The 22,582-nt window shown below is 37.2% G+C and overlaps 1 protein-coding gene across 3 annotated transcripts in view; it reads right to left on the minus strand.

Annotated features, from left to right (window-relative positions):
- Positions 1 to 3,342: 3,342 nt before the first annotated feature.
- Positions 3,343 to 22,582, minus strand: part of DENND1B (DENN domain containing 1B) — a 250,313-nt gene continuing 231,073 nt past the window's right edge. For all 3 annotated transcript variants that reach the window (XM_057314807.1, XM_026480715.4, XM_026480714.4), the window contains 3 exons: positions 12,171 to 12,244; positions 10,975 to 11,191; positions 3,343 to 9,698 (listed from right to left, as the gene is read on the minus strand). In XM_057314807.1, the coding sequence (XP_057170790.1) occupies positions 9,162 to 9,698; positions 10,975 to 11,191; positions 12,171 to 12,244 (828 nt within the window). In that variant the 3' untranslated portion in view covers positions 3,343 to 9,161. The remainder of the gene's footprint in view (positions 9,699 to 10,974; positions 11,192 to 12,170; positions 12,245 to 22,582) is intronic.

A 22,582-nucleotide genomic window follows, 5' to 3' on the forward strand; every position in this document is an offset into this window, starting at 1 on the left:
AAAATAAGAAACAGCTAATAGGCTGAAATTTCCACATTGCTGAATATGTCCTTCAAAGTATCCATGATATTAACATGAGATCATGACCTGCTTTACCATGTGCCAAGAGTCAAATCTGATGAGGATTCTATCAAATAATTTAAACACAAGTAAGTTTTAAATGACCTCTAAATTCTTTCCTGCTATGCTAACATTTTCAAAATCATTAAACAAATGTGTAGAGAAATCACAGGAACAAACCAAATGTCAGTTGCTTGTGTACATTATTCAGTTTAAACCTTAAAACACATATGGTCTCTACCGTTAACACCATTAACCCAGACTAACCTACAGCTTTTAATAAAAGAGTGTTAGCAGGGCAATTTGAAAATCCTCTTAAAATCTTGAAATCAAGATGTCCAGAGACTCTGAGTTCACCTTACCATTGGACATTAAACATGAATATTAATACCCTGCAATAATCCCCCAAAATAGCATTCCTTGATTATGATACAGATTGTTTCTTTGCTATAATGTGTATGATCCCTCATGTTTTAAAAATAATTTTGATGAGAAAGAATTGCTTAAATTTTTCTAGCAGGAAGTTTTTAAAAGACTAAATTCACATCTCTCTCAATTGTCATTTTTTTAGAAATTCAAGTGATTTTCTAAGAGTTTGTCAAAAAGCACGTGCCTTATGTAAGGAGCCTATAATATGAAAAATAGAGCATTTCCTCCTACCATCTGTCTCACAAGTCGGGATTTTTACCTAATGGGTTGTAGCCAATTCCGACATTTATCAAATCTCTGAAAGCTTAGCTCTTAAGTTTAAATATTAAGTTTAAATTTTGGGGAAAATTGAATAAAATACTAAATGAATACCATCAGTGTATTTTGATATCCCAAAGTGAGACCTCAAATTACAAACTGGAGGTATGAAAAGGAATGCGTCCATTTTCAATACATGCTTTAAAATGAAAGCCTTGGGGCGCTTGGGTGGCACAGCGGTTAAGCGTCTGCCTTCGGCTCAGGGCGTGATCCCGGCGTTAAGGGATCGAGCCCCACATCAGGCTCCTCTCTGCTGGGAGCCTGCTTCTTCCTCTCCCACTCCCCCTGCTTGTGTTCCCTCTCTCGCTGGCTGTCTCTATCTCTGTCAAATAAATAAATAAAATCTTTAAAAAATAAATAAATAAAATGAAAGCCTTGCTTCACTGGTGTTAGTACAAAACACCATCAACATGCAACAGCCTCCGTTATTTAAAGTGAGTTTGATTCTAAAGTAAAACAACAAAACTGAAGAGTAAGACGTTTGCCTCCCATGCTGGTTCTTGACCAGAAGAAAAATTAAAAAGCCGCAGAGACAGCTGCGAAGATCCTGAGAGGGCGTTCAGATGCTCTGAACAGCTTTCTCGGTCTCACCCAGCCCTCGCTTACCGTCACCGCGCATAAGCAGAGTGGGGCTCCCCCACCTGCTCTCCGACGCGGCACATAAAATTGAAAGGAAAAAGATACCACAGAGAACACGTATATATACAACAAAGTTTAGCTGAGATTGAATTAGCTGAGCCGGAGAGTATGGGGGGATCAAAAGAAAAAGAGAAAAGGAGAATCTGTACATTGACACAATCTCACCGAAGGCTATCAGGAAATTCTGTACTCAACATTAAAACTTTGCATAGGGTGTTTTGTCAAAAAAAATGTTAAAAAGGCTTGTCTAATAAAGGAGAGAGCTGATAGAAAAGAAAATCATAGCGAGAATGCATGTTAGGCAAGCCGTCTCGTTTCTGATCTGCATTTCTGCCTAATGCAGTGTGGAGGCTGAAGTCAGACTGTCAGGTTCACGTCCCCGCGTGGTCATTTGTTGGCATGGGACTTCACGGATATTACCCATCTATTTTGTTCCTCAGTTTCCTCATGTCTACAAAAGACTAATTACAATACCTACTCGAGAAACTTTTTCTTTTTTTAAGATTGATTTATTTACTTTAGAGGGAGAGAGAGGGAGCGCACGCACACGGCAGGGGGAAGGGGCAGAGGGAGAGGGAGAGAGAACCCTAGGCAGACACCACGCTAAGCACGGAGCCCGATGCAGGGCTCATCCCACAGCCCTGAGATCATGACCTGAGCTGAAACCAAGAGTTGGTCGCCAACTGTGCCAAATAGGTGCCCCTACTCCAGAAACTCTTAAGAGCATGGTCCAGGCATTTTCCCACCTCTTTTCAAAGCCATACAGGTAGTTCTAACAAAAAGCTATGCTTGAGAGCCACTGGATTAGATAAATCTAAGATTCATACGGCTTTCTGTTTCGGTTTTATACTCTAAAATGCCATGAATTCAAACATACACACAAAAGTTTCTCAGTAATAATTCATTCTAAGAACAGATACTTCTATTTTAAATGAAGGGATCTAAAGCTTTGGGGAATTAAGTAACAGACCCAATCAATGGCAGAAGTTGGGGTAGGTTTTAATTCACCTGGAAACATCCACACTACGCTATTTTATTTTTATGCTATTCGTACTGTATTTTTCATGTGTGAACAAATTTTTTGTGTCCTGTAACTCATCCTGTTACTTCTAGGCAAGAAAATTCTCAGACTCACTACATAATACTCCGAAGAGGATATTTTCTTTCACTTATATGTAAGGAAAATACAATTGCGTTTTTTGCTTCTGCATCTATAAAATTAAGATATGACTATCTCTCTCATACACACTTAGAAATATTGAGGCTAATCCCTGTGAAGGTGGTAGGCGAACTGTTAAAACTTAAAATCAACATACACCTGAAACTAATATAACATTGTATGTCAACTATACATTGATTTAAAAAAAAAGCTTATTTTTTTAAATCAATAAAAGTTAGCTAAACCTGAGGCTTACAAGGATAATGTCTCTTTTGTTGTTGTCAGTCCTTTGCTTCTTCTATAGAAATAAGACAACTTCAGCAGTATTACTCCCCAAAATTCTGTACCCAAATGGAAACTTTGTGCTCGTTTCAATAGGAATTTGACTTTTGCCCTTGGTGGAACTGTCAGAGCTCTTCTAGTCTCTAGAGCATTGCTCATAGACTTTACTGCATTTCATCCCTGTCCTCGACTTTTAAAGACAGTCCTGCTCTGGTCTATCTAATGACATTCTACTTACCTATTCTATGATTTTAGAGCCTACTAAAATTAGTTGACCATACAAGAAGGAATGGACACCTCTCAAACAGAGCTGTCAAGAAGATCCAGGCTGGGATTTACACTGTAGCAGTTGCAAAGCTCAGAAGAGGAAGACGGCCGGGTCCTACAGCACCTCACCTGGAACACTGAGGGGAATAACTGGCTAATTAGAAAAGAAGAGTCACCACCGTGCAAAATTGTAATTATGACCAATTTTATTTCATAACTGCATTGTTGGGCACTTTATGGTAGTATGTAGTTCATCCAAGATTTAGGTTTGCATATTTTTCAAAAAATTCCCCAAACAATACTTTTCTGCACAATGTCCTCCCAACAGTAGTCAGCTTTAGAGATGATTTATACTGTAGCCTCAAGGATGCAAGAACAGTGAAACAAATCTCAGTGCTGGGTAGGTTCTTACAGGTATCTGTCACCAGGTCTGGCAAAAAGCTCAAGACTTTCAGTCCTTTTAAACAGTTATTCGTTTAAAGCAAAAGAAATCAGCTTTGGGAAAGTTCCGTTTTAACCTCTCACGTACCTTTTATATAAAAAAGACTTTATGCATATTAAATTGCAGACTTCATGTTTGCTGTTTTAGGCATTGCTGTAAGTACTAAATCATAACAGATTCAAGAAATCTTGTTTTTGGTATAGGACCACTGAATGGTTCTCAAAATAACCACGTGGAAGTTACACTGCCTGAAGGATGGTGACTGGACACTTGCGGTGCGTTCAGCACGCACAGAGTTCAAGTCCGGTCCTGTCCTACACATCACATAACCAACCAGAGGGTGGGTTTGTAAGGTACCTCATTAAGGCTCTCATCTGGGAAGTGAAATAACACGGAGACAAAAGAGACCTAGAGGTTTCTCACATCAAAGAGGTAATCATTTGTGACTTTGCAACCTTTTAAGATAAAAGACCGTGTATTTTAAATGACCTAACTAAAGTGTGGTTGGAAGAAAACACAGCTTCCTGGATATAAAGTATCCAGTTGACATTGCTGCTCAGTACCTTGTTTAATTTTTTGGTATGTTTGCATATTGCATCCAGAGCTACAGATTTTCCACAGTGCTTTTCTGCCTCATTCAAGTATAATAAAAGTAGAAATCTATAGAAGCTCTAAGGTTAAACAAACTGTACATTATACAAAAATTAACTTAATTTATAGACAGTCAAGAAGTATTGGCAATGCCCTTTATAAATCTTACCAAAGATTCATCACAAAGCATATTACAATCGACATATGTGGTCATCACCATACAAATGCCATTTAGATCTATGTGGTACAGAACTGAGTATTTGTTAAATGTACACATGTAGAATCAGCATTTTGCACGATATACGTTTCTCTGAAAGTAATAGTATTGTCAATACTAACCTAAGGTTCAGGATTTTCTTATTGCATATTTATTGTCGCTGAGGCAGTTAGTTATGATACAATAATGCAATATCCATAATTATTTTAAATAAACAAAAACATTTCGCCTGCCAACAATATAAAGAATTTTTTCTAAGATCACATAGAACATTGCTACATACAGCTTTACACAAATACTGAAAAACATGACCTTAAGGCATCTGCTAGAAAAGCAGATGTGCATATTTATATGAACTAAATTATGCAGGAAAAATATTGCACAAAATCCTATTATTTTTCAAAACAAAATATGCTTCTTTCTAAATACACATAATTCCCTATATCTTCACCAAAATAAAAATGTTAACCAGTTTGCTCAAAACAATTCTGCCTCTTAAGTAAGCTTTAAGAAACAGACACTAACAAAATATTGGGCTCGACACAGGAAAGATGTGACTGATACAGACTCTGTAAAAGTTATTTCCTTATACTAAGACGTGCTTTGGGGAATTAGATTTGGGTATTCATTTTACTTTCTGAAATTTGTGTTCTGACTTACAAATAACTACCCAGAGTCAGGGTCTTTTACGCTAAACAAAAATGGAATTTGCATTAGAAAATTTATTTGTGAAAATAATCTTTTCCTGAAAATCCAGATTTTCTAGATGAGAAGGAAGATCTGCTGATTATGAGAATATTCACAGTTTTCTCCTCTTGATCAGGAGACTACTTCTTCACGTTATTTAAGAAACAACTATTTCATGAACATTCCTGAATCCTACGATTAGGATATTAGCACAGAATCCTGACAACAGCACTGTTACATACAGTTTTAATTTAAGAGGCGGGGACGGCGGAAGCTGCTTTCTAGAGAATGCTATTATAAAGAACGTAAAAAACTCGTTTCCATCAACAGGCACCTACACTCCCAGTTAATCCTAAAGTAAGTAAAGTGGCCCAAGTATTGCAAAGGAGCCTCATTCCATTATAGAGCCCTGTGCTGCCTGGTCAAAGATTGAGCATAGTGGGGACAGAGAATCAGAGAAACAAGGACACTTAGTTTCTAAGAGCTTCTAAGTCTGTCCTTTAAAAGTAGGTATCTTAAAATAGCAGCATTATTATACTTCGTTAAAATAATAAAGTTAGTAAAATTAGAAACGGTACCATATTTCTATATGTAGAGCATGTTTTAGATTAAGCAGCTTTAAAAGGATTTTTTTTTTTTTGGTGTTAGAATCTTGGGCCAATAACTTCTAAACAAAATATATCATTACTATTATTATTAACAGAGATTTGCCATTTCTTCTCCTTTTAATTGGCTCCTTCAGAGCGGGGACGATGTTAATTAGTTTATTTCCTTATACCCCAGTTACCGTACCTTGCATACGACCGGTACAGACAGTCCATAAATATTTCCTAAGTGGATGAGTTATTCACAGAAAAATCATCCTGCCATATGTTTTGGTGCCTTCCTAAAATACGCTAGAGTAAGTAACCATCAAAATTAACCACGTAATAACACATTGGCTTAACAAAACAATAGCTCCTAAATTCACACATGACTCTTCTATCCCCGCCTGAAATATCACGGATGCGATATTTAAGCACAAAGAGGATAAAAGCTAGAGTGGGATTCAGGGAGAATCATGATGGTTTAGAGGCCCCGTAAAAGACTATGCAGGAAAGCCAAAGACTGACTCATTTATACAACTCTGTGGTTGAACAAGTATAGCTTTTTTGAGAAACAAATTCAAACAGCAGAGCAGTTTACAGATATTTCATTTAGTTGTAATAGAAAATATGAACACAGGAAAAAATAATACTTTTGTTTGTTTCAGAATTCACCTTAATTTCACCTTATTCTCCCTATATCCACCATAATACTGGGAAGTCTAGTTTAAGAGCAGACTTTGAATACTCAAATATTAATGATTTGAAATACTAATACTTTTGGATTAGTCTCTTGGATACTAGTCTTCAGGATTTTTTCCAAGAATAATATGTAGAGCTTTTGTTTTTTGCTTTTGTTTTTTAACAGAATATAAAAGCCGATTTTGCGTGTTAAAATAAGGCACAAATCCAGTTCAAAATACCTTGACACAAATGTACTTGTGAGGCTAAACGTCCTCACAGCAACACAGTCTTGTAGTCAAACATTTCATGAGGTGACTGGATGACAGAAGAACCTACACTTCGGAGGCCATGATGTTTATTAAGCAAATGGACTGAAACTCCAGTTCCACCTACGCTACACTCACAGTTATCTCATTCTTCAGACTATGAATTCTGAAGGAAAACATGCCTCATTCCAATAGTCATATTAAAAGACTTTTTCTTTTAAAAAATTATGAAGAAATATTTCCCAAGCAGATTAACAGCCAGAGTCATCTTTTTTTTCCTTCTCATTTAAAACAGCTCTTCTGATAAATCTACTTCTTTTATTACATGTTTCGACAAAGTGAAATGGAATTTTGTAATGAGTATATAAAGGCAAAATTTGACAAGAACCATGAGTCTTACTTTTGTGTTAATAAAATAAGGATTAAACACTTTTTTCCTTAATATATACAGACTCCCTCCTTACAAGAAAAACGAGATTTGTCTTCCTTTACAAACATGAATGAATAATTGTCCCCAATAAAACATATCTGTTTAGATTTTGGAATGTAGCTTAGAAAAGAAAAAAACTTGGTCATTTTCTTTAAATTCTTTAAAGACTGGCCTGGATAAATATTTTTAAGCAATGTTTTTAACAAATCCCCTTCTAGGATTTTTTTTTACTAAAAACTAAATTCTTTCAGTAAATATTTTAGGGTACAGTCCTGATGGGGTTCTTGAATGGTTTTTCAAACACCTTTTCTAAAATGACAATTTAAAAAAAATATTGATTGGGGATGTACAGAGTATACATTGAATATGCAAATACCAAATTAACCATAACACCACGGGTTTTTTTCCCGATTTTTTCTGTCAGTCTAGCCTATCACGAAGCAGTCAATGCATGATGCCGTCTGAGACGAATTTCAATGTTTAACAGTGAATATGAGGGAGAACAGACAAATCTCCTATGCGGAAGAATTCTAAATAATTTATGTAGACACTCCACCCTAAGTAAGAGGAGGCGTAAGGCCCTACTCCTTAGGTGTGGTCTATACACAGTGACTTCCTTCCAAAGACTACGGCCTAGAAAGGGAGGGCAAAGAGTATAGTGGGAAAACCTGGCAAACACCACCTCAGCTAGGTTATCAAAGTCAACATCAACACTCACAAATCATGCTGACATTATGTACCTTAGGTATGATGTAATGAAAATGACATTTGACTTCTGTAATCTTCCTCCCCAAACCCACAATCACAGTGTAATTGTGAGAAAAATAGCAGACAAATTCTAACAGAGGGACATTCTATAGTATATTCAACCAGCAGATCAGTAATCTTCAGACCTGTCAAGGTCATCAGAAACAAGGGAAGTCTGAGAAAATATTACAGCCAAGAGAGATCTAAAGACACATGACAACCAAATGTAATGTGGTATCTTGAATGGGATTCTGGAACAGAAAAAAAGACATTAGGGAAAAACTAAGGAAATCTGAATAAAGCATGGACTATCAATATTGGTTCACTAATTGTGGCAAACGCACCCTACCAATGTAAGATATTAATCATAGGGGAAACTGTGTGCAGGGACATAGTAGGAACTCTCTGTACTTTCTTCATAATTTTTCTGTAGACTAAAACTTCTAAAATATAAAGTCAATTATTTTAAAAAAGTGAATGTGAGATGATAAGAAATGAATTATTAGTTAAGAAAAAAAAAAGACAGGAACATTTCTTTATCAGGACAGTTCGTGATGCATTTGGCTTTCTGGGGCTGGATTCCTAGATAGCAAAGGCATATAGAGAGACTGAAAAAAATTTTAAAGTGTCTCATTTGTAAACAGAAGTCATTAATTTCACATTGTAATTCAGCACTTCATATATTTCACTGAGTGAAAGGTAAATGTGTACCTTTATACATTTTGGAAAACATGGCTGCCAGTGTCCACAAGAGAGCTTTTTAACTTTGAAAAATGAATTTTGTCCTCGATATTCAACAGATAGAAAAAGGCATTATTGCTCTGCAGAACACTTATAACTTATCCTTCAAAATTTACAGGTAAGTCCATAAATTATTAAAGTATGCTAAATATAGGCTTAGGATTAAGGCAGTTAGTGGGTCAACAGTTTCAGCAGTTTCAGGTTAGTTTTGATAAGTTTTGAGATCCTGATCAGTTCATGCTCAACCAGATTAGTATAGTAGCTACTGGTTATGTGCAAGGGTTATATATGCATATTAGTTTAAATAAAACGAATGGCATTAAGCACCAAATACTGGGAAATCAGACGTTTGACATATACTTCCAATATACATACAAACTAGTGCCTGATTTAAGAGCACAGTAGAAGAATCAGCTTTACATTTAAAAATCAATTGATAACACATACTCATGAGATGAATGAGTGGGGAAAATGTATGTTCCAAATGAAAAATAATTTTTGGACAGTACTAAGAATTGTCATTCCTACAAATAATTCTGTTTACTATAGAGATTACAAGGAATCCTAAAATGTCTCCATAGAAGCCTGGATGCAAGTGGGTGACTCCTAATTGTTGATTTAAGTTTGGCTGTCACTTGCGTTTTCTTCTGAAATGTTTAAGTCTTGCTGGAAGGCAGATGTTATATGACATAATGACACTACTTCATGAAGCAGTCCAGCATCTTCTGAAGTCTCTTTGGCTTCTTTCCCTTCTTTCTCCCAAGGAACAAAAGTAGATGAACGTCGCCCAAGGCTGGGTGTAAGCAGATCGTCTGAAATCTGGCTTAGTGTTTCTTTCTTTTCTGTTTTAGCTTTTTCATTTTTGGAAACTTCAGGCGAAGTTAGCTGGAGATCCAATCCTGAAGTCGAAGCTGGCTTTTCCATGACCACAGGCCCCCTCACATTGTCAACACTGAGGTATTTTTCATTGTTTTCCTCTTTCAGGATAAACAGAGAATCTGTCAAACCACCAGAGGAAACCCGCTTCCGGGGAGAGGGAGGGAGGTGTCTGCCGTGGAGGGCACTATCATCTTGTCCGAGATGCCACTCTGCTTGATCACCAGAACCACTGCAAAGTAGGGCCAGATTATTCTCACTAGGTGCGTTGGATGTATTCTGAAAGAAGAAACAACAAATTCAGAAAAATCTTAATGAGATTACAATGTTACATTAGCATTTTTTTCCATTTTGAAATAAAATATTAATATCTTTCAAGGCTGGCAACATGGAAGGTCCCCCAAGAGTCCCCCAAGAGGAAATATAGCGTTGACAGTTAATTCTGAACTCCTGCAAATAGCTCTATTAACAAGAAAATATATAAACATACACAATTTTTTGTCAATTATACTTCGATAAAGCTGAAAAAGTAAATGAAAAGAACTTGCCAAACGCCCTCCCCCCCCAAAACTCCCAAATAGACCAACTACATCAATGCCAAGTTCGGGAATTACTTACAATCACCACAGGGTGGCCATTACTCACACTTCCACCTCTTGTGCTTTTAAAACATTCATTTCAGTTTGTTTAAAACACTGTTCATTTTTGAAGCAATATAATGAAAAGGTATTTGAATTGAGACATTTCTTTCTTTTTTTAAAAGATTTTATTTATTTATTTGACAGAGAGAGAGGCAGTGAGAGAGGGAACACAAGCAGCGGGAGTGGGAGAGGGAGAAGCAGGCTTCCTGCCTAGCAGGGAGCCCGATGTGGGGCTCGATCCCAGAACACTGGGATCATGACCTGAGCCGAAGGCAGATGCTTAACAACTGAGCCACCCAGGCGCCCCGAATTGAGACATTTCTTAAACATTTTTTGAAGATCCAAAATACAGAAAAAAAGTGGGAACATTTCACACTTAAAAAATTCCCCAGAAAAGACAACTATAAAATTAGATTGTAAGAGAATATTACAGCTTGATAAAAGTTTTTTTCAATGAATATCAATAACCATCAGAACTGGATACATAAATGGGAAAATACTGGAATTCTGAAACTAGAAATAATTCTTTTTTTTTTTTTTTTTTTTTTTTTTTAAAGATTTTATTTATTTATTTGACAGAGATAGAGACAGCCAGCGAGAGAGGGAACACAAGCAGGGGGAGTGGGAGAGGAAGAAGCAGGCTCATAGCAGAGGAGCCCGATGTGGGGCTCGATCCCGGAACGCCGGGATCACGCCCTGAGCCGAAGGCAGACGCTCAACCGCTGTGCCACCCAGGCGCCCCTGAAACTAGAAATAATTCTTAATGATTAAATTTTAGCATATGTTTGAAGATTTGACTACTTACCTGTTAGAAGTTACATGCTTCTACCAACTAAGATTGTAACATGAGGCAATTCACACCAAAGGGTAAGAATGTTTTCATTTAATTTTATAGGCTGAAAAAATCAACTAACCGTAGGTTTGTAATCGATATCATCCATTGATCTGAAGAAATCCAAGCTCTTAGCTGCTGCCAGCTTTCCTTGGTCTGAGCTGTGTGTGCTCAACGTATCTAAGATTTCTCCAAGTAGGTCCATTTCGCCTGAGTATGGAGTCTTTACTCTTGCTTCAATGGAGTCGTCGCTTTCATAAAAATAAGCAGAAGCTTCTTCTCCATCTTCAGAGGACAACCTGAAGGAAAGTGCAGCACACGCTAGCAGTCACACAGCCACATACAGTGCATGTGAGCAATATCTCCCCAGTTACACTGAGTTAGTGAGAGAGTCTTAAAACCAAAGTGCTTTTCAGTGGAACAACAACAAAACGGTGAATTGGTTCATGGTCAAATTCTTTAGAGTGATGGGTGTATACCAATTCAAATATGGGAAATTTTGAGTATGTGCACTAAGAAAATACAAACAACTATGGGACCTCAATTGATCTGGAAGCAGAAGCAGCACTTTTCACACAGTCTAATTCTCTGGGATTTGGGACATTGGCCTTAGAAATAGTAGATGGAACATTTGGAAGGTTTGCTATCGCCCGAGTTTACTTTTAATATGTGTATGTGGTTTTCCCTCTATTTATATTTTAGAGAAGAACGCATATTCCTCGATATAGACAAAGATATACTACTTAATGGAGCAAAAGGACTGCCCATTTTGTCACTCCCATATAATTTTAAATCGTTTAAAAAAACTAAATACCTATTATTATTATTTCCCTTACTTTATAGTGAAATTAATTTTTAATACTTTGTATGAAAATTTCCTCTTCTGATATCACCACAGGTTTAAACCCCTCCCCTCCCCCCAATTCAACTTGTTTTAATTGGCTAATATCACTATTTCTCTTATTTAACCTGCCCCTTTTCACTAGCAGGGTAGGAGCCTAATTTAGGTGGGCTTCTATTTCCCCTTTAACACTACTGCAGATATTTCTGTAGGCTTTACTGCTTTCCAAGAACAAGAATTTCAGGCCTATCTTGCTTTCCCATCTCAAGATTCATCCCCCATGAGACTCCAATGAGTACTGGTTCCTTTTACTGAAGAACATTGCAAGGGAGCGAAATCTGATCTCTAGGAGTGTACATCTTTTATCTTTTGAAATCCTAAAACTTCTGCCTTTCAGCCACAACACTCAGTAGGACATACAATCCACCATGACTTACTTGCTTGCTCTCTCGTCATAGTCGTCATCATACAGAGCACCATCGAGGCTCTTAAGAGGTCTTTTTAAGCGCGCCTAGAAGGAGGAGTTGACCAGAAAATGGCATTAGTCGCTAAAATAAGTCTTTTTCCTAAATTTTAAAGTAATAACTTGATATGACAAGGAACACTCTTAAAAGAAATATGAATTCAGGATTTTTTAATATTACCCAATAACTTGACAAGCTGTGCAGTAAGAAGGGGAAGGAATCAGACAACACTGATATCAACACTTACAGGTCAAACCAATAGACACAAAACAAATCATTGGATTGAATACATACACACACACACAAACACACACACACACTCTGATTTAGTCTGTCAGTCCCTGGTTTAAAGATACTTGACTTATGGGGCGCCTGGGTGGCACAGCGGTTGGGCGTCTGCCTTCGGTTCAGGGTGTGATCCCGGCGTTATGGGATCGAGCCCCACATCGGGCTCCTCTGCTGTGAGCCTGCTTCTTCCTCTCCCAGTCCCCCTACTTGTGTTCCCTCTCTCGCTGGCTGTCTCTATCTCTGTCGAATAAATAAATAAAATCTTTAAAAAAAAAAAAAAGATACTTGACTTAGAATCATATTCCCATGCATTTATCCCCTTGTTTCAATAATCATCAATCAATATTTGCCAATCTCGTTTCTTTTATCTGTCTCCCCAATTATTTTAAGGAAGTACTTCTCGATACTTAATATGCATATAAATCTCTTGGAGATTATGGTAAAAATGTAGCTTCTGACTCTATTGGGTGCTAAGGATGAGGCCAGAGTTTCTGCATTACTAACAGGCTCTTATATGAAGTTAGCGCTGCTGGATCTGAAGGTCCCACACTGAACAGCAAGGTTTTTTGTTTTTTAAGATTTTTATGTATTTATTTGACAGAGAGAGAAAGCCAGCGAGAGAGAGAACACAAGCAGGGGGAGTGGGAGAGGAAGAAGCAGGCTCATAGCGGAGGAGCCCGATGTGGGGCTCGATCCCATAACTCCAGGATCACGCCCTGAGCCGAAGGCAGACGCTTAACGACTGAGCCACCCAGGCGCCCCCTGAACAGCAAGGTTTTGAACCGAATGCTAGACAACCTATCATTTCACCTGTAAACACTTCAATATATATCTTTAACAGATATCATTATTATACCATACAAACTAACAATTATTCTTTAATATCTTCTATTCTCAGACCACTCTCATATGCCCTTATTACCCCCAAAATATTTTAGTTTGTTTATGTGGGCCAGCATCTCAACATGGTAAACACTATTTGGTTGATATGTCTGTCAAGTCTCCTTCAGAGACTATCAGTTCCACATTCCCCATCCTTTGTGCCATTTGTGTCCTTGAACATGTGATTTTTATCCTCTTCCTATAAACTGGCAGTCACATCTGGAAGCTTGGTTAGAGTCAGTTTCTGGTTTTTTGTTTTTCTCTGGTTTGGGCAAGAATATGCAACATGTGTCGAGATGTGTTTTTTTTTTTTTTTTTTTTTTTTTTTTTTACTGCATCACACCAGGAGATACATAACATTAGAATGTCTCACTTTTGGTGGTTCTAAGATCCATTAATGGTTTCAGGATTCAGGTTAGCTGATACCATCCATTATGAATTTTCTTTCACTTGATGGTTTTAGCATCCTATGATAATCCTTGGGTAAATTAATTATGCAGTAGGGCCTCCAAAATTATGCTTTCAAAAGCATTCCTTCTATCTTTACTTGTTGGCATTCTACAAAGAGTTTTATCCTATTACCTATTTGGCTATTCTGAAATACAAAGTGTACAGCAGAGGTAGGATAAATCCTTGATGCTTTCCTCTTGTTCAACAATTTCCAGATTAATGAGTATATGCCTACCAATCTCTAAAGCTGAGCTGTGAGGGTTTTTAAAAAGTCATCATCATTTGTATATATCTGATGTGACTCAGCCTATCACAGTTGTTCTTGATTTTTTTTAAAAAAAGATTTATCTATTTGAGAGAGAGAAAGAGAGCACGTGAGTGCAAGAGCACGCACGGTGGGGAGGGGCAGAGGCAGGGGGAGAGGGAAAGAATCTTCAGCAGACTCTGTGCTGAGCGACCCAGGGGCCCCTCTTCTTGATGTCCGATCATGAACTGAGCCAAAACTAAGAATCAGATGCTCAGCCAACTGTGCCACCCAGACACCCCATGGTACCCAGGAATTCTTAGAAGCTTCTCTTTACATTTACATGTTTGAATTATGTTAAGTGTTCTATCCACAATAAAATAAATTTTTAAGTTTTTTTTTTTTTTAATGGTCCCATCTTTGGTCTGTGTTAGCCCATTCAAGTTGTTTCCTGTGTCCTTTAAACATGAGCTCAGAAGTTCTTTAGTAAGCTTCTTGCTTTTGGTCTAACATAATGTCTCATTTCAACTTACACATTTTCTGCATCAGACCTGGAATCAGCCACTTCCTGTAGGAGTTTGGTTCTTTTAAGTAGGAAATGACATTTAAAGGCCAGAGTCTGGGTGCTATGGGTGCCCATGGCTGCAAACCACGTTTTTGAATGGACGGCAGCAAAGCCGAATTTGGAGACTTGAATCATTATATCATCAGAGGACTAACTTTCTGTCTTCTGATTCTGATCTCCCAACCTAGATAACTGTTTTCTTCTATTGCAGCCAGAAAGAATAAGCAAATCTCTGGAATCTACAGTACTTGATCCTTACTTATCCACCTCCTCTCTGCCTGTGCTGGGACTGGTAGGAAGGAAAGAATGGGTAGAGAGAAATATGTTTTTGTTTTTTAAGATTTTATTTATTTATTTGACAGAGATAGAGACAGCCAGCGAGAGAGGGAACACAAGCAGGGGGAGTGGGAGAGGAAGAAGCAGGCTCATAGCGGAGGAGCCTGATGTGGGGCTCGATCCCAGAACGCCGGGATCACGCCCTGAGCCGAAGGCAGACACTTAACCGCTGTGCCACCCAGGCGCCCCAGAGAGAAATATGTTTTTGTAACCCCTGGTAGAATGTGTAGTGAGTTTCTCCATGAGTTTGGTGATTAGCTACGTATTTGGGCCTATAACTGTAATATCACTTTACGACAAGTTTAAGGTATGTGAGTTAAAAAAAAAATTGAGGAAATGGCTTAGGCACACAGCTACCACTTATGATATTATTTCTGAAGGGAAAATACATTTCATCCACCCTCTCCAAAACTCACAAAATATAGTACAATTCTTTGTTTCTAAAAACAAGTCATTATATTTGCATTGACATCTGTATATGCTTAACATTATGCCAGCTAGGGGTTATGCATTCTAGTTTTGCAAAAAAAAAAACCAAAAAAACAACCCCCCCCCCCCAAAAAAAATCAGAACTAAAAACAAATGAAACTATGAGGGAGCTGAGACTTCACGCTGCTATTTAAAAAATCACTGACTATGTAAGAATATAAGATAAGATATTAAATATGTAACTTAATATTTATGTTTGTAAATACATGGAAAGCACTCTCATATACACATGCAGTGGGGCTAGGGTCTGGGAATACAGAGTTGAGTGAGGCTGAGTCTCTGCCAGTAAGTAGCTCAGAGTCTCATGAACCCCATGATCAATCCGGAGGTAGACCACAGAGACTCCATAATTTGCCCAAGGTCATACACCTTATCAAGAACAGGAACCACGGCCAATGTCTTTCTCTGCTGTGTTGCTAGTCCCTTGTTCATTTTCTTTCACAAGTTACGTTTATATTCTACATCCATCTGCTTATACTAGAGATTCTCAGTTGTTTTATTTTGTGTTGTTGTTAACTACAACTTTTTTTCTTATGAAGCTACTCATATAAGCTTCACAAGTATGTTTGAATTTGGTTCTTTATTTCCTAGCTAGGCAAGGGTTCTATCAATTTCTAAGTAGGGATGTTGTTAAATGGTGTATCTTCTAATGAATTTTCACAATAGAATTAGAATTAAAATCAGAAATACAACTGATTAGTACAATATTTTCCTTTCTATGGATGTTAAGATTTGTACTATCTATACTCTTCGTACATGTACTTACACATTGTTTGGCAATCTGAAATAAGTTCCTAATTAGTAGTTACTGGAAGTATATCCAGCAGTAGGAACTGCCACCTTCTAGATGAAGTGACAAAGTACAAACACATCGTCAACGTGTCGACTGCTTGATGACATAAAATTACATAATTTGTTAGGGTCACACAAGAAAAACAAAGGGAGAAAAAAGTTGTAATTTGATTAACATTCAAGACAGAGAAAAATGGCAGCTTACAGAACAAGAGCATCATCAGTTTCTGAGCTTTCACGGAGCCGGATTATCTCTACATTCCTGATCGGGTCTCAGGCACAGGCACCATGCTTTCAGGGGAAATAAAGCATTGTTTCCACTATGCCCAGAACACACAACACAGGGCAAAAGGACCTGGCCACAATTCTGTAAATAGAAGTCTTTTATGGATAATTGGTAGCAAATAGGCTTAGACTGCAGAAAATATATTGTGTATTCTTTAGGGCGGTAATATATAGCCAGTAACAGTACATCTTTACCTGGGTTCATAAATCATAGATCTGTCGTTAGTGAAAACCTGCACACTAAACTAAACAGAAACTGAAATATAAACGACTAAGAAAGAGAAAAGTAATCTCAATACACAGAATGAAAATAAAATGCATATACTTTTTATTAAATACAACTGACTTTTGGGAAGAAGTATAGATCTTTATTTTTTTTAACTATACTAGTAATAAACAGATACAAATGCCAGTGGAATGAGTTTTGTATATTATACATACTCAGAGAAAAAATTTCTATTTCAGATCTGGATAGAAATTTCACAGTAAGAGGTGTACAACATGAAAGTCTGTAAGGGGCAATAATCACTTTTGCCATAAATGATTATCTCCCACTCCCTAAAGTAAGTGCCAAGAGAGTCACAACAGATGCTTTTTTTAAAGAACGATTACGAAGTGATTAAGACATAAAGCTATCAGCAGTTAACATGGTAAAAAAAAAATTGAAGAAAAGGAAAAAAAAGATAAGTGCTTTTCCCAGGGGAAAAGAACACCTGAACACTGGAACAAAGTTTGGCTATATTTATGGGGCCAGTGGCAACAATGCCTTCCCAGGAAAACCTGCCTGGTGCCCATCTGACAGAGTCCAGCCTTACAAGTGCCTTCCCAAGTAAGTCAGGGAACAACGAATCTTCAGAACTTCAAGAAATTCACCCTAATTTATGAGTATTTCAGATAGAACTTAAGGTGGAAAAATGTCTTGGGCTTGGTTTCCTAGCCTCAAGATAGGAAATAGCAGACTTTTATAAGCCCAAACTGAGATTTCTTATGAAAACTTCCAAAAAAGGGCACCTGGGTGGCTCAGTTATGTGTCCAACTTGTGATGTTGGCTCAAGTCATGATCTCATGGGTTGTGGGATGGAAACCTGTGTCAGGCTCCACGCTCAGCAGGGAGTCTGCTTGGGATTCTCTCTCTCCCTTTCCCTCTGCCCCTCCCTCCACTCACTCTCTCTGTCTCTCTCTCTAAAATAAGTAAATCTTTAAAAGGAAGGAAGGAAGGAAGGAAGGAAGGAAGGAAGGAAGGAAGGAAGGAAGGAAGGAAGGAACGGATGGACGTCCAGAAAGAAATAAATTCTCTGGCCTTAAGCTGGTCAATACTGCATGGCTCTAAGTTTATAAAGCGAAGTCAAGGAGACTTATATGGTGAATTATCATTCTTGTTGCTCCAATATAAATAATCAGGACAAACCTAATGAGAATAGCCTTCCTTTTTTGATCAAAAATTATCTTCCAGATTACTATTATAGGGAAAACTGTAAAAGATTTTGAAATGGGCAAAAAATTACTTGTGTCCTTTCGAAGGAATGGTGGCTGTTGTCTAGCGTTCCTTTCCAGGATTATCTGATACTATAGTGATTTGTACCATTCATAGTCTCTATTTGTAACCCTATAGGGACAGAAGTCAACCCATGGAGGACTGGTGGCAATGCAATAGCTTCATGTCCATAGCGATACAATTTTGTCCAGTGAAGATGCAATTATTATCGCATAGATATTGGTGGTTTCGGTATCTGTTAGCATATACACTTCAGTACTCCTAAGTGTCTGTTCTTCAGATTATCTGCTATATCAGCTTTTAACATCTTATTATTTCCCTCATTAGCTAATGAACAAAATAAAATAAGGGAGTTATACAAAATTATTCTTTAAAGTAGGCACTTAATGTTTCCTGAATAAATGAATACCTCCATACATAGTAGGTAGTTTCTGTTGAGTATTTAAATGAATTAAAAAACTGGTAAACTATATAATGCAATGAACTATCCTAATGGACTGATATAAGCATTTTTAGTGTTCATAAAGTACAGAAAAGCATTATATTCATTTGTTCATTCAACAAAGATTACAGAAATGCTTTCTATGTGCTAGGCATTGGGTTTTATGCTAGGGTACAATGATGACCAAGAACAAGACTCCCTGCCCTCATGTAGATTAAATTCTAATAAGTTAAACATAAATTAAATTGAACAGTCATAAAATAAACATTAAATTACGACTGTAATAATTTGTATTCAAGTATGATTTCTTTGAGGAATTTGACCTAGTTGGGGAAATCAAGGGAAGTCTTTCCCTGAAAGCTGTTTGAATTGAGCCCTAAAAGGTCAATAGGTATCAAGTAGATGATAAAAGAGAACAAGATGTGCAAAGGCCCTGTGGTGGGAACATCACAGGATACATAATGGAATGAAAGGCCACTATCAGAGCACTGCGGGTTAAAACCTATGCTGGTTCACAGGGCTCTCTAAGGGTGCATTAATTTTGCAATTACCCTTTTGATCACTAGATGGCAGATGTATACTAAGAAGGCAAGAGACTGGATAAATTTAAATTACGGAGGGTTTTAAGGGAATGGGGATCAGAGGATCTAGCAAGAAAAAGTGGGAGACGAAAAACTGGTTGGGGTGGGGGCGCAGGAAAGGGATACACCTTGACCTTGCAGACTCTGAAAATGGATACTAACAGAAAGCCAATTATTGTTATATTTTCCTTCAACAAATATTTGAGAACCTACTGAAAGCTGCTGTTGTGCATTCCTTAAAATAAGGTAGTAACCACATCTCAGTTTTAAGAAATTCTTAGCATCTCTTCATTCCACAAAGATCCATGGAACACCGGTTACCCATGCTACTGTCTTTCATACCATGAGGCATAGAAAAGAAAAAGATATTCCTCCTCTCAAGATTTCCAATAAATACGTGGTAAAAATGCCAATTACTGAATATAATAAAGTAGCTGTAAATATAAACTTATCCTTCATTGTAGGAATATAACTGAAGTCAAACTTTTTGATCAGAGATGAAAACTTATTTAAATGACCATTAATACCAATCACGATTAATGTCAAGTTGTAATATTTCTAATAACTAGGCTCAGTCAACAGATTAACAATATTAACAATACAGAGCTATAATTATATACTATAAACAATGGCAAATTCTGGGAACAAATAAAGAGGTTTAGAAGTTTCTGAACTGTACAGAGTGGGTGCAGCTATAATATTCTCCCTGGTCACTTTATTATTTCACAATTTCACTAACAGGCTGTACAGATTAGCAAATAAGTATTAGCATTTGCAACTTTTGTGGGAGCCAGTACTACATGAAAAAAGGGTATACATCTCTTGGATGCAAAAAGACATAATAAGAAACAAAATAAGTAGAGTTTTAGAGAATTTTATATCATTCTGATATGAGAAATTAAAAATAAGATGGGGCATTTGATGTCATATGTCCACAATAGGACTCCTAGGTCCTAACATATTAGATTTTAAAATAAAATTTTGCTCACATGGAAATGAACAATACACATCTAGTACACATAAAAATTCATAAAATTTTGGAAGTAAACACTTGGACAGCAGGAGATATTTTACTAGAGAAGCTCAATCTACAGCTAGACATTGAAGAGAATAAAGAAAATGGACTGGTAAAAAAAGAGAAGGAAAAGCATTTCATATGAAGGAAAAACCAAAAGCACATGTATAGAGTGACAGAGGCAGAAGGCCCAAGTCATAAAACCATCAAACTTAATGTTTAAAGAGACTTCAGGAAATAAATCTGGTTCAGCTACAATAAGCAAGATCAATGTTTCCTTTTTTTTCACCCCAACTGTTTCCAGAAAACACATCTTGAGAGTTGAATGGTGAGAAACATTCCCCTGACTCACAAGGACCCGGATAATCTTGCAGTTACCATTTTTGTCACTAGATGGCAGACACATACTAATAAGGCAAAGTACTGGGCAAGTTTAAATTCATAGGAGGTAAAGGGTAGGGGAAAAATAAGGGATATAGGCAGATGAACGGGAAAACATAATTTCTTAGACTTCATAAAAGTAAGATACTTTTAATATACGGATTTTTTTTTAAAAATTGGTATTCTCTGTGCTACTGTCCCCATTTTAGAGTTGGAGTAACTGAGATCCAGAAGTGTGACTTTGCTTGCCCAAAGTCCACAGTAAACCCCTGGGCTTCAGAGAAAAAGACAAAAACAAAACAAAACAAAAAACAAAATAAAATACTTGGACGAAATAATATGAAAATAAATGAAAGAAACTCTACCATAGATAATTATAATAGCTATACCTTAAGAATGCATGGCATTTTACTGAACAGAGTTTTAAAACACATGCTGTGATTTTTTATAGGTAGTAACTAAAGGACAGAGTTAAGTGACGTACCCATGATTGATTTGCTTCAGTGTGTTAGATGTTTTACATACTCTACTGTTTTCCATTAAATACCTAATTCACCACAACTTTTGGTCAACATTTTCCCTATTTTTTACAAAATAGGGAACCAAAAGCTTAAAAAAGTAAAGTGTCTTGGGCAAGATTAGACAACTAGTGACAGAGCTAAGACTCCAACCCAGGTGCTCTGATTCCTTGAACAGAACTCTGACTTTCATTATAATTATATTAGATAAGTAAGTTCTGAGAGACTCAGAAGAAGTAACTGTCAGAATTAATCTGAGAAAGACTTTCTTACAATTGCAAGTTTTAAACTCATTTTTTAAACCTAATTTTTAAAGCAGGTGGTAGTTACAGAATGACCAGGAGTGCTAATGTTCCAGGTAGGTGAAATGGCAGGGTGCAGAGAAAAAAGATAAACACACTTTCCCAAAGATACTGAAGACATATTCCTGTCAGGGCAAAAGAGTACATTGGAAGATTAACAAGATATGTGTTTGGTGAAGTCTGATGAATTCAGCTGATGAGAGCTATTATTATTAGGCTAAGGAAATAAGATGTCATAGAAGCATTAAAATTATATTTCTGAGCAGCTGAGTGCTACATGAGACTAATTCAGGAGGGCTGACTTTGAAGTGGTCCAGACACATCCAAGAACCCTTTACCAGTTCTTCTAGTTCACAGTGATCTTGTCTTTTTGGTCAGATTTATTCACTTTATTCTCTACCACTCAGCTGTCACCTGTAATATGCTCTCTTATAAAGGTAGTATTTCATTTTAAGTACATTCCTGTCTTACCAAGTCCTTGTAACCAAGAGTCATATCTTTTATTTCATTTTGTTTCTAATTCCACCTCCACTTAGAATATAAAGAGCAGCAAAAGAATGTCAACTCCCATCCTGACAATGAGAAAAAGCTGGGTTATCTAAAACAAAACATAACAAAACCCCAAAATGATAATTCTTCTTGAACCTATCAGAGAGTTGAGTTGTAAGGCAACCAAGTAAACTGAATTCCTACGGGTTACAAGCCCCTCCAAGGAGAGATGAGAGACAAGACCTATTTCATTCAGGCAAAGCACAAGGAAAGAAGTAGCTGGCATATAGACAGGGGAGAAGATATCTGCTAAGATTTAATAGTCTTAAAGACCAAGTATGGGCTAAGATGTCAGTCTGGAATTGTTGGCAGTCTCAAAGGCAGGAGTTGCTGGCACTCACAAACCCTTTTCTACAGATAAAATCCTATAATTTTATTTGCTAAATCAAGCAACCCTACTACTTAGTGCTACAGAGAAAGACTAGGGGCAAGACAGGAAACTGAAAAGAGCTCCCCTTGGAGGTATAGGCAAGAAGGAAGTGAGAGGCCACTGCAGGGAGCAGGTATAGAGCCCTACTTATTTTATAAAAACATTAATTTATATATAACAAAAGCCATAAACTGATGGCAGATAGTCTGCAAACTCAATCCCAAAACTTCTGGGGGAAGTATAAAAGCAAAAACTCCTTTAGGGAAGAGCAGGAAACCCTCTTAGGCATAGGACTCTACACTGACTACAAGCAGAAATCTATCACCAGTGGAGAGGGACAAGAAGACCCCAAACCGCCCAAGACCAGTCACAGATAGAAAGTTTATCTGCCATGAAAGAAA

This window comes from Ursus arctos, unplaced genomic scaffold (genome assembly GCF_023065955.2).
Source record: "Ursus arctos isolate Adak ecotype North America unplaced genomic scaffold, UrsArc2.0 scaffold_2, whole genome shotgun sequence".
Taxonomy (NCBI): Eukaryota; Metazoa; Chordata; class Mammalia; order Carnivora; family Ursidae; genus Ursus; species Ursus arctos.